This window comes from Periplaneta americana, chromosome 1 (genome assembly GCF_040183065.1).
Source record: "Periplaneta americana isolate PAMFEO1 chromosome 1, P.americana_PAMFEO1_priV1, whole genome shotgun sequence".
Classification (NCBI taxonomy): Eukaryota; Metazoa; Arthropoda; class Insecta; order Blattodea; family Blattidae; genus Periplaneta; species Periplaneta americana.
The window spans coordinates 20,960,259-20,972,568 of record NC_091117.1 but is presented as its reverse complement, the minus strand read 5'-3'; the positions used below and the strand labels follow the sequence as shown (position 1 = coordinate 20,972,568).

At 35.5% G+C, this 12,310-nt stretch overlaps 1 protein-coding gene across 3 annotated transcripts in view; it reads right to left on the bottom strand.

Annotated features, from left to right (window-relative positions):
• The window catches only part of ArfGAP1 (ADP-ribosylation factor GTPase-activating protein 1), a 51,738-nt gene that overhangs the window by 37,040 nt on the left and 2,388 nt on the right, over window positions 1-12,310 (bottom strand). For all 3 annotated transcript variants that reach the window (XM_069845143.1, XM_069845057.1, XM_069844964.1), the window contains exons 2-3: window positions 5,594-5,761; window positions 1,999-2,112 (exon numbers count right to left, since the gene is read on the bottom strand). In XM_069845143.1, coding sequence (XP_069701244.1) covers window positions 1,999-2,112; window positions 5,594-5,761 — 282 coding nt within the window. The remainder of the gene's footprint in view (window positions 1-1,998; window positions 2,113-5,593; window positions 5,762-12,310) is intronic.

Genomic DNA, 12,310 nt, shown 5'->3' with positions numbered 1-12,310 from the left:
CTGGGAATATGATTACGAGAATGTTGCTCCACATAAATTTGTTGTACCTCATTAACACTACTACAAGCTGCTTTACATGCCATATGCATGTCTGCTAATTCAACATTTGTCAACTAATGCGTTTTTAATGATTGGGAATTTATGAACAGATCTGACAGAAGTTATTTTGTTACATACAACGAAAACAAATCAACTTCAATTGTTTCTAAGGTAGCTGAAACACAAAGACATAACCTCTACCCAACAATCTCCGGGCATATTACTTCAATAACGAAGCTGCTCTTCAAAATTGGAATGATAATTTGTTCAACACCAAAATACCGAATTTCTACAGGCATAAAATCGAAAAACTGCCAGAATGGTGGAAGACAGTCTTAATTAATGCAGGATAAATATATATTATTGATTAGTTTCATATACTCGTATTTTGTTTATGTAAAATTAATAATCTTATAATGAAGGTAACACAGTAATGAGTACGATTCGGATAAAGTAGCTGTATCAGGATAGGCATCCTTGGTCCATGTGTTTTGTTTACAAATATCAACTAGGACTGTACTGTCCATTCACTAATGTTTTACCTGGGGGTGGGGAGCACTCTTCCCAGCAGTTCATGTTTGTGAACAAAATGCACGGACCAAGGATGCCTATCCTGATACAGCTACTTTATCCAAAATGTAGTAATGAATTTTTGTAATTTCTACAATTTTCATTGTATCTTCTTGAAAAATTTTCATTGGTTAGATATTACTAAAATAAATATTGTGCACATTTTTTTTTTTTTTTTTCAAAATTTTATGTTGCAAAGTGAGCATAGAAAATTAAAAAAAAAAAAAAAAAATTACTTAAAACTAATCTCTATTTTTAGTAAACATTTATCTGGGTCTCACATAAAGATAATCAATTTCCTAAAAGTTTAAAATCAAGCTAAGATTATTATCTATAACGAAATGGTACATTGGTTTCAATACTTCATTAGTAAACAAAAAATTAACCTCGAACATTTGTTTTAAACTTCATTGCCTGACAGAAAAAAATTACAACTTTCTTAACAATAATAATCATATGTGTACATGAATTTCATTCACAGATATGCTGTGAATATGTATGCTATGTATGCAAAGTTTCTTTTGCCTAAGTGTAGCCATTCGGGAGATATCTTTTTCTCTAGTAAGTTAAATGTAAAAACTCTGATTTGGGTAAAATCACTTTAAAATTTATAATACTCATTTAGAATATAATAACCACTTATACAGGATAAACTGAATCTCTAACTTAGAATAAAGATATCTTGATGAAATCTTCACTACAGTATTCCTCAAGAAACTAGATTTTTTCGCACCATATTAAAAAAATAATAATGAAGGAAATGACCAAATTTGACCAAAACCCAGTAGTGTGTCCTGCTATTAAAAAAAAAAGCTACGAATTTATGCATCAACCTAGTACATATTTACAGTATTTGCTAGCATATAAGACGCCATTTTTTTGTCCATGGCTCTCATATGCCAATACTGAGTTTGTGATTGGGTCAAAGCTTCATAGGATGCTGTAAAAACTGAGACAGAGATTAAATCATCTAAGAAGTGTGGCACTGGTAATGCACTGGATCGACAAAGGACAATTTGTTGTATGAGGACTCAGATTCTGATTTAGAAGAAGTTTCAAGTGACTGTTCATTTAACTCTGGAGATAAATTTCCAGGTTTTGACGAAGAAAATTAAAAGTCAACTTGTTTCATACACTGTTGAAAAGAGACGTTTTCACAATGCTATCCTTAAATGTGAATCATAAATAAACACCACTGTGACACTAGGCAGACTGGAAAAACCTCTTGCCAAATACCCACACCCACTATGTGTTGGGATCATTTTGCACAAGAAGGGCTTGTGTGCACATCTTCCGAATTTGAATTGACAGGTGTGAGCCACATTATGAAATTTCCGTTTTATTAGCAGTATGTAAAAGGTAAAATAAAAAGAAGAAGAAGAAACTTACCTTATCACGATACAATGCAGCTGCTTTAGTGTTGTAACGCTGTTGTATAGACATTGTATCATCCCAATCTGGCTGAGACTCAAAAAACTCCCTGGCTTTTCTATTGCCGCCAACCTATAAACGAAATATTAACAATCATAATCTATAGATTATGTTCAGGGAGACACACAGAAGTGAAGTTATGATTAATGAAAACAATAATGTATCATTAACATATCAAAAATGCTGCGGCTGCAACCCTAAGAACCCTGTTCACACGTCGCTACTTTTAAGCTGCAAAGAACATGAAAAAAATAGCTGGTTCGGTAGCTGCTACTTTTCGAGTTGTACGTTTGTTCACACAGCGCAGTATCTTGTACTGCAGCACTACAAGTGTTAATCTTCATTCCATACAAGAAGACTCTGCATGTAAACAAATGCACGTGTCTGAAGCCATTCCTACTAATTGCAGGACATCTAGATTGCGACATTAGTTCTGTGCCTGATGAAAGCACATCTGTTATACCGTATAATATTTTCGAAGTCTTGATGAAAATTTTGCTGTTTTTCTAAACATAGGAAGGAAATACGATATTTGACGGCTGAAAGTTCAGATAGTGATTTATGTAGGTCTTCTATCCCTGCATTGTTTAATTCATCCGAGGCAGCTTTTTTTTTTTTTTTTTTTTTTACAGAGTTCGAAAATGTTGCAAGATGTTTAATTTGCAATAATATCTTCAATGTGATGTGAAAATATAACCTGCAGCATCACTGTAACAAGTGCCATCCTAATGATTACAGCAAATTAAATGACGAGAGAATCACAGTGATAGAGCGGCACAACTGAGTATTTGTTCATTGTATAAAATAATATGCTCATTTTCCAATAATTGTCCAAATAATCCTATTCCAGTAAATTTTCTACAATATGTAATTAATCACTGTTCCATGACAGTTACACTGTAAATGCAAAATAGCTGATCACGATTTCACCATCAGCTCAGCACAATAATGTGGTAGTTGAATTCCTTTCAGAAGTACGTCAGGCACTTTTTTTCGTCATCATTTCAGTCGCACACAATGCACACGCATTGTCTACCGGTCTTCGTGTTCAGTCAACAGCATCAGTCTCCTCTACCAACGTCACAAGAAATAATCAATCCCACTCTCACTTCTCCAATCTTCACTTGTCATCGTACGTTTCCAGGGTGCCAGCCAAGTGCTCATTGTCTCGCGGCTTCTTGAGCTGCTTCTTGCTCTGGTTCGGTTTCTTACGCCTGTGGAGTGTCGCCTTCTTGGGTCTATGATCTTCCATGGAGTGGATTCCCTGTTTCTCCAGATATTCCTCAATCTTCAGGTTATCCGTGCTCTCAACTACCACAGAACGCCAGAGTTTCTGGAACTCATCGTCCACAGGCAGAGCTGCTGTCTTGTTTGTGAAGAACACAATCTTCTTCTTGTCAATCGGTCGCGAGATGTATAATGATCTCATTCTGCAAAGCCTTGAGGGTTTTATTACAATGTAGCAGAGATTCCTGAACGTCTTCCAAAAGAATTCCTTCAAGACTCTTCAAGTCTTGTTGTGTTAACAAACGCAGTTGATTCCGGTATTAGGCCAATATTTTGAATTTTTAAAAATAAAATATTTCCTCCAAAGCCAGTGTTTGGGGAAATGTCCCCATAACACTGGCAGCATTCCCACGCTGGATAGCAATAGCGATTCTTTGTGTCAAGAAGTCAGTCGACCTGGAATCTCCATTGAGCGCTTGCAACTTTTTCCCGATGTCTGAAACCAGCATTTTAGCCTCTGAGCACCAAGGTTCCAACGTCTCAACAGCAAAAACAGAGAACAAGTATCTGTCCTGGAGATCCCGATACTTATTCCTTTTGATGCTCACTGCGGATGTTGCAGCAGAACCAGCAACTTTGGAGGTGACAGGCAAAGTGCTAAAGTGTCGACACAAGTGGCATCCTATAGCAGAGATTTTCCATGAGACCAAGGTATCAAGGTCAACCCATCTAGTCTTTTTCCATCAGAACGGCAGAATGCTCATTTAAATACATATGTAAACAATGTGTGCTTCATTAAGCTATTATTACTGAATTCCACTAACGAGTTTCGAAATTTCTAGTACAAACGAAATACCGCCACTGCAATACTGCTTACCTTTCTGCAACCATCAATGCACTAACATGCTTACTTTAAGAGACACTAGCGCAAGAATGTAATTTCCTGATGACCACTGGTGTAGGCTATAATGGCTGAGCCAGCTGCTAGTAATTCCGGGCTTACACATCATAAGGGAAAACCCTTTAGAAACAGTCTGTGACCTGACATGGACACTTCATAATGTAAGAACATTCTTGTAAAAATCCCGGATGGATTTGATGCTTTATATTAGGTTGTTAGTTTAAAATAATTATGTGGTAGGTCATTTTGTTGTCCGCCGCTGTGGAGTAATGGTCAGCACATCTGGTTAGGAAACAAATCCTGGTTGAGATTTTCTCCGGGATTTTCCCTCAACCAATTGAAGCAGAATTGCTGGGTCCTCGGACTCATTTCGCCATCATTAATTCACATATCATCATCCATACAATAGCCCAGGTTAAGTTCACGATGTGGCATGCTGTACTTGTACAAGACCATGGCTGTTTGGATACACATTCATTCACAAGAATAGGAGTGGTAAGCAAAATAAGCCTCAGGCTGCAGTGTAAGTCTTTGGGTCTCACCTCCATACAAGAGAAAAAAAAAGTCACTCTGTCATTGCTACACACATATCAATGCATGCCCCATTTTCTGGCGCGAACATAGACCCAATTAGCAGTGCAGAAGAATTTTTCCTTAGGTTGGTTGATATGCGAAGTCTTTTTGTATAGAATGAGGATTAGTGATGTGTGAGAAAAAAAACACACACGCACCCCCCCCCCCGCACCTCAGTGATATCTTGGTTACCATGCTGGCTACTGGAACTGAGGTACGTGGGTAAGAGTAAGTTCAGTTGTGGGGCTGCCACCTTGAAGCCTCTGGACTCTCTTTCAAAACTCTGAGTGTATTCTCAATATTCCATACTTTAGGTCTTCCAGGACTTTGTAAATCTTTAATACCTCCTTCTCCATTATTGAAACGCTGGAACCATGGTTGTGCTACAAGCTCACTAATGACACCTTCACCTCGATTTCACATATTCTTCGAGAGCCATGAAAGCAGCATTACAATATTGTTTCCAGTAGTGCTTTAAAAGGACTCTAACCTCAAACTTTATCACTTTCATTTTATATTCTCTGTATTAACTGACGACTGTCACATGTTCACAATACGCAATAATAAGCTCAGTGTCCTGTAAATTGCATTTCCCAACTAATGAAAATCATTAAAATCTTACAAAACACCAAACTTAAAAAAAAGACATTACTTATGAAACGACCTAATATATTCAAAGTGGGAATCGAACTCAGGAATGTGGCTTCAAATCATTGTCAAAGTTGCACATTAACTGGTGCATACACCACAGCTGGTACTAACATGATTAATGAAATTAAACTAACTTAATCTCAACTCATCCAACAGATAACTGAAGACTTGTAATCAGTAGAAATGAACAAATACTGGTACCTTCATTTTCTCCAGCTCAATGTCCTTCCATTTATCCATACTGATCGATCGAACAAAGGATAAATGCACTCCCAAACCCCTGTGCTTCCCCGAACATTCCAGGCAGATCCATATTCCATATGTGACAGAAGCCCATTGTGGATTATGGGCATTGCATTCGAAGCACCTCTGTAACAAATGCAACAAATACTGCCTATGAATAACAATGACTGCTGTAAGTGGAGTTTGGATTTGTAGTCCCTTTATCGTGAGGTTCAGTGAGTACAGAATATTGCTAATGCAGTGAATCAGAGAAATTGTGCAATGGGAGAGGGTTGGTACAGCACGATGTGGAATGAATGTGTACAACTTGTACAATCCCATTACAAGGACTGTCGAGTATCAAGGAAAACAAATATAAACATATACCAAAAACAATTATTTCAAGAGCACATTACTTATTAACAAAAAATAATTGCTAAATTACACGATATATCAAGCCTTATTTTGTTTCACTCATCAATGTAAAAAAATTGACATAGGATTCGAGAAAATCCCAATATTTGCGTGAAATGTCTGTACTCGAATTAAAGTACTGTAATAAAACACAATATGTACTTTAACACAAGGCCTGTAGAGCTTTTATTTGATATTTCTGGATTTAGGATTTTTCAACAGTAACACATACTTGCGATTAAAACTGAATGAGAATATTTTGGACAAGAAGGTCGGACATGTCAAACCTTGTATTTATAAAGGAATATTTTAATGGAAACAAAATATTTGCAACTGTTGTACTGAGTTACATATATCGAGAACTTTTTAAATGACATCCTATGTATTTTAATATCATTTGAAAGACCTTTTGTGCGAGATCGTGCATATTTGGTCGGTTTCCGAACAAAATCAATCCACAGTAAGCTTAAAATTCCACATTCAGTATTCCCAACCTAACACACATAACAATTTCCCTCTTCTTACCGCTTAAGTGACATATTGATTTTATTGCTTCAGGCTTTTAACATATTATTTTTAGAGACGTTCAATATTGTAATAATTATAAATTGGAAACTTACCACTGCAATTTCACCTAAATTGCACTGTTAATTATTGTTTTTAAATATTTGCAAAAATTAAGTAAACACTACAACTCCACTAAAGTTACTGCATTCGTGATGCATGTAACATTAAGGAAGCAGTTTGTTTTAAGTACGCATTTATAGACTGGGGGGAAAAAAAGACAGACGTATATCACGGCCTGCTGGAGTATAGTAAACACAGAAAACATTTTAAAGCAACAATGTTGAAGATAGATATTTTTGTATTCCAAAATTGCCGTCATTGAACAGAAACCAAGATGGAGATTTCATTCCAACTAATTAGAAATTCCTCTTTCAGGTATGTAATAAACGATCTTCGCACAAAATAATGTACAATACACGAGCGGTATGTTTTCTTTCAATTCTCGGAAATTAAAAAAGCTCGACTACGTTTCGCTTTTTCAAACTTTTCCTCGAAAATGAAAACTTCAACATAATTACTGTTCTTGTAACGCATATTACTATTTTCCTTGTGCAGTACTTCATTTGTTTTATACAGAATTACTATGGTAAAAATTTAATTATTGATTCATTATGTTACTCCTTGTGTTATGATAGCAGTTTTATTAACGAAATCAACATAAAACAAGATTTTCTTAGCAGAAAACGAGATCACTGAAATCTTGATGATGATAGGATTTGGTATTAACAAGCTAGAACCTCCTCATCTTGTCACTTCTGTTCGGAAATATCTGAATGAAGTGTTTCCAAATAGATGAATCAGAAGAAGAGGACACATTGGGAGGTCTGCAAGATCACCTTATCTTTCTCCATTTGATTACTTTTTATGAGGATATCTGAAAAGTAGTTGAAGATCAAATCATATAAAATTAGTGTGTGTCATAACTACAACCAGACAATAATGGAAAAAGAAGTACATTTTGTGAATAATCTTATTTTCTTCTCCAATGAGAATTGGTTCCAATTCCAAGCTACACACCACTATTGGTCTATTAAAAACCGGACATTATTCATAAGATTTCTCTACATGAGAAAAAAAATTGATGTGTGGCGTGTAATGAACAAGAAAAGATTGCCAGACCATTTTTTTTTTAAAGAAACATTTAATGCTAATAGATATGTAAATCTGATTTTATATCCCTTTTTCAAGAGTTGGCAAAGATGGAACGAATTATGCATTCCTTTAACACACTGCTCATACAACAAAATACAACACATTAATCAAGTGTTCCAGGACTGAATCATTAGTGTTAATCCATGACCCTCAAAGCCTATGATTTTAACTGCTGTGGTTATTAACTCTGGGGTTCACTAAAAAATAAAGTGCCTAGGACAAACTCATGTACCATAGAATATCTGTCAGGAGATTACTTATATTTCTCAAAGAGAATTTGAGTGATGGAGAACAGGTTTAAGCAGGTGCCAAAAATGTAAAGAAAAGGACAGTGGGCAGTTTCATCATGATCTTGGTTTGAGTGAGTGAGTACATAACATATTACCAGAATCAACTCAGCACGCCACATGCTGATAGCAGTACCATTGTTATTTGACTGACAAAGAGAGGACATGCTCTGTATATCACGGAATTAAATAAGATTTTGTGACATGAAAGTATAAGACGTACTGTTTAAAGTCATACCTTGTATGGGTGGCCAATGACCCCTCGTTTTGAAAATATTGGCTATTGTTTGTGACATACTTCCGTTAGGTGCCTAATAGGGAAGCATTAGACTGTGTAACAGCGTAGCTCGTATGGTTGGATGCTGAGTTGTCATCCAGGCAACTTGAGTTCGAATCCTAATGCCTTCTCATTTTTTAAAGCTTGATATTATTATTATTATTATTATTATTATTATTATTATTATTATTATATTTTTAATTCACTTTCAGTTGTCAGCTCCTATATTCAAAGCCATGTTGAAATATGCGTGGTATGCATCAAAATTAATAAACGAATGAGAAGTGTTTGTGAATGTGAAGGATGTCTGTTTCGCAGCAGAAGTGCGGAAAAATGTGTGTGATTGTGGACAACCTTCTTTCATTTGCTGTGCATGGTGCAGGAAATATGTATGTTCTGTGTGTTCTTATGACATTTATCATAATGAATCAGGACACAACGAAGTGGAATAGCTGCTACAGAAACAGAAGAGAGACCAGTGACACATTTTACCTGCCTACATGAGCAATATTTCATTGTTTAGCCTTTACAATACAATGTTAGTTAATCAGTAATTTGTTTAAAACATGATGAAGTGTTCAATACATTGAGAAATATGATATATGTAAATAGATAACTGTGATCACAATATTAATCATTATTAAAAGAAAAAAAATACAGAACCAGTTAAGATTCGAATGCAGGTTTCTTGGATAACAACTCAGCACCCAACCATATGGGCTACGCTGTTACACAGTCTAATGCTTCCCTATTAAGCGCCTAATGGAAGTATGTCACAAACAATAGCCAATATTTCCAAAACGAGGTGTCATTGGCCACCCATACTTTAAACAGTACGTCTTGTACTTTCATCTCACACAATCTTATTCCATTTGGTGATATAGAGAGCGTGTCCTCTCCTTGTGAGACATTCAAGTTGACACTATTCTCGATTTGTCTGAATTTTCAATTACAAGTATACGAATTACATGCTTTGTGTTTATAAGTACAATTTCAAGTTTATAATTCAAGATTTTTTTTTTTTTTTTTTTTACAAGGGTAAACGACGATGCACATAGGTGCACAGACACATACATTTATGTGCTTCGTGCTTTTGGTTGTAGAGTGATATTATTATAAATTATATTCTAAAAATAGATTTCCACCTTATTCTTACCTTACTCCTACGTGATTTAGGCCTTAGATCAAGTATCCCTACCACTTGATCCAATTGCAGCTTTCAGAAAAAAAATATTTTATTCCTTTGCAAACAAAAAGCACGAAATTACACTTTCAAATATTATGTACAAGACAGTGGAGAATAAGTTTAGATCATTAAAACATTTAATAATAGTACCGGGACATTTTAATATTAAAAAGGAAATTAGGTCAAGTATTCCTACTTTAACTCTTGAACTAGGTTAGCAAAGATTTGCTTATTTTATGTTTTCTTAATTATTTTATGTAGAGTGTTCGTATAAAGAAATTATAATTATTTCAACAAATAATTAGTGTCAGAATATTGTATATGGTATTTGAAATTGGGTTGAGAGTGAAAATACACATTTGCGGACAAAAAAATGTATAAGTGTTTTTAAAATTCGGGCAAAAATTCGACGGTTTTTTCGAATTTTTCGGCTAGGAATAGGGGAGGTAGTTAATGTAAATAGGTAATCACCGAAAAGTTGAAAATAGACTAGTTTTTTTCACATGTCGATACCCATCTGTCCTTGAAAATTGTGAGAAAATTTGGCAACCTTATTGTAAAAGATGGAAAGGAAAACAACCACGTATCCATCCAGCAGGAATTCCTTCGGTTAGAGATGGAGAACATTGTTGAGTGGTTATTCGTGAGTTTGCATATATTCGTAATAAAATTTAAATACCTAACTAATTTATGGTTGCGAACTAGATGTTTAACTGAAGATGGCCATATGTGAGCAGAGCCTAATAATGAAGGCCAACCCTGCTTTGTTTGAAATTGAAGTATATTTTCAATATGTTAAGGGACCTAACCATGGAATTCGAGAAGGTCTGTAATAAGCATGTAATCATAGACTTTCCAGTTTAAAATACTGTTAAATATAGTGTTCGCATAGGCTTCTGCGGCTGGTGAACATGGTGTGTGGATAAGCTTCAGGGCTTCTACCGCGTTGTCTTGGTGTTATTGGCTGACGTTTCGACCGCTGTGTTGTGGCCATCTTCAGAGCAGTTATTGGATGCTGCTCTGAAGATGGCCACAACACAGCGGTCGAAAAGTCAGCCAATAACACCAAGACAACGCGGTAGAAGCCCTGAAGCTTATCCACACACCACTGTTAAATATAGTTTAAACTATACACTAATGGCAAAGAAATTTCAAGACTTATGCGACAATACTGTAAAATTTGCAACAGACCATGATGACATAAAAAATAGCATAAATTGCACTAAAAGTTATGTAGATAACTGCACTATTATGCTATGTTTGGTTGTTAATTTGCTATTAGCCTGCATTTACACTCAAAAACCTATCTCTTCCACTTTGCATTGGCATCAGCAAGTACAAGGACTAGCAGCTTCTTGATAATCCAGTGAAATAGTGCTAGATGTTTACGTGAGAATTTAGGAATTGGATATGGGGTTAACAACTCCTATCCTACAAAACCGTATGTTTGAAGCAAGTAACAATGCAAACTGCAAAGGAAAACAGTGAAACCTCATTATATCGTGCCTTGGTACACAGCGGGTGCAATCGTCCTCCAGTATTTAAGGAATTTGTGTCCATTGTGATATATGGTACAGTATATTTTCAAGAGTCCACACTTGTTTTCCAATCTCTATTGATTATTCTTCGTATTTTACACGTGATAAATGAGATGCAAATCCAGTTATTTAAACTCTTCATTGGATCTGTCACCGTGATGTGTTTACCCATTTACTTACTGATAATTAGAGTTCCCAGAAACCTAAGAAGAAAATACGGGACACTCAGCACTGATTTTAAAAATTTTACTTGCGCTTATCCATGTTGTCTTCGAACAGATTGAAACAATACAATCAAATCAAATTAAATTCTATTAAATTTAATTCATATTTTTCAGGTTAAAAATTGTTTATAAAATCAAGTACCTATATGAGGTAGAAAGATAATCTAAAAACCAAAATATACCTGCAAATATTGTGTGTAAGCTGTAAAAATTGTAAACTGATAGATTCAAAAACTGCAGAGTAATACTTACTTACTGGCTTTTAAGGAACCCGGAGGTTCATTGCTGCCCTCACATAAGCCCGCCATTGGTCCCTATCCTGAGCAAAATTAATCCAGTCTCCATCATCATACCCCACCTCCCTCAAATCCATTTTAATATTATCTTCCCATCTACGTCTCGGCCTCCCTATAAGGTCCTTTTCCCTCCGGCCTCCCAACTAACACTCTATATACATTTCTGGTTTCGCCCATACGTGCTACATGCCCTGCCCATCTCAAACATCTGGATTTAATGTTCCTAATTATGTCAGGTAAAGAATACAATGCGTGCAGTTCTGTGTTGTGTAACTTTCTCCATTCTCCTGTAACTTCATCCCGCTTAGCCCCAAATATTTTCCTAAGCACCTTATTCTCAAACACCCTTAACCTATGTTCCTCTCTCAAAGTGAGAGTCCAAGTTTCACAACCATAAAGAACAACCGGTAATATAACTGTTTTATAAATTCTAACTTTCAGATTTTTTGACAGCAGACTGGATGATAAAAGCTTCTCAACCGAATAATAACCGGCATTTCCCATATTTATTCTGTGTTTAATTTCCTCCCGAGTATCATTTATATTTGTTACTGTTGCTCCCAGATATTTGAACTTCTCCACCTCTTCAAAAGATAAATTTCCAATTTTTATATTTCCATTTCGTACAATATTCCCGTCACGAGTCATAATCATATACTTTGTCTTTTCGGGATTTACTTCCAAATCTATCTCTTTACTTGCTTCCAGTAAAATTCCCGTATTTTCCCTAATCGTTTGTGGATTTTCTCCTAATA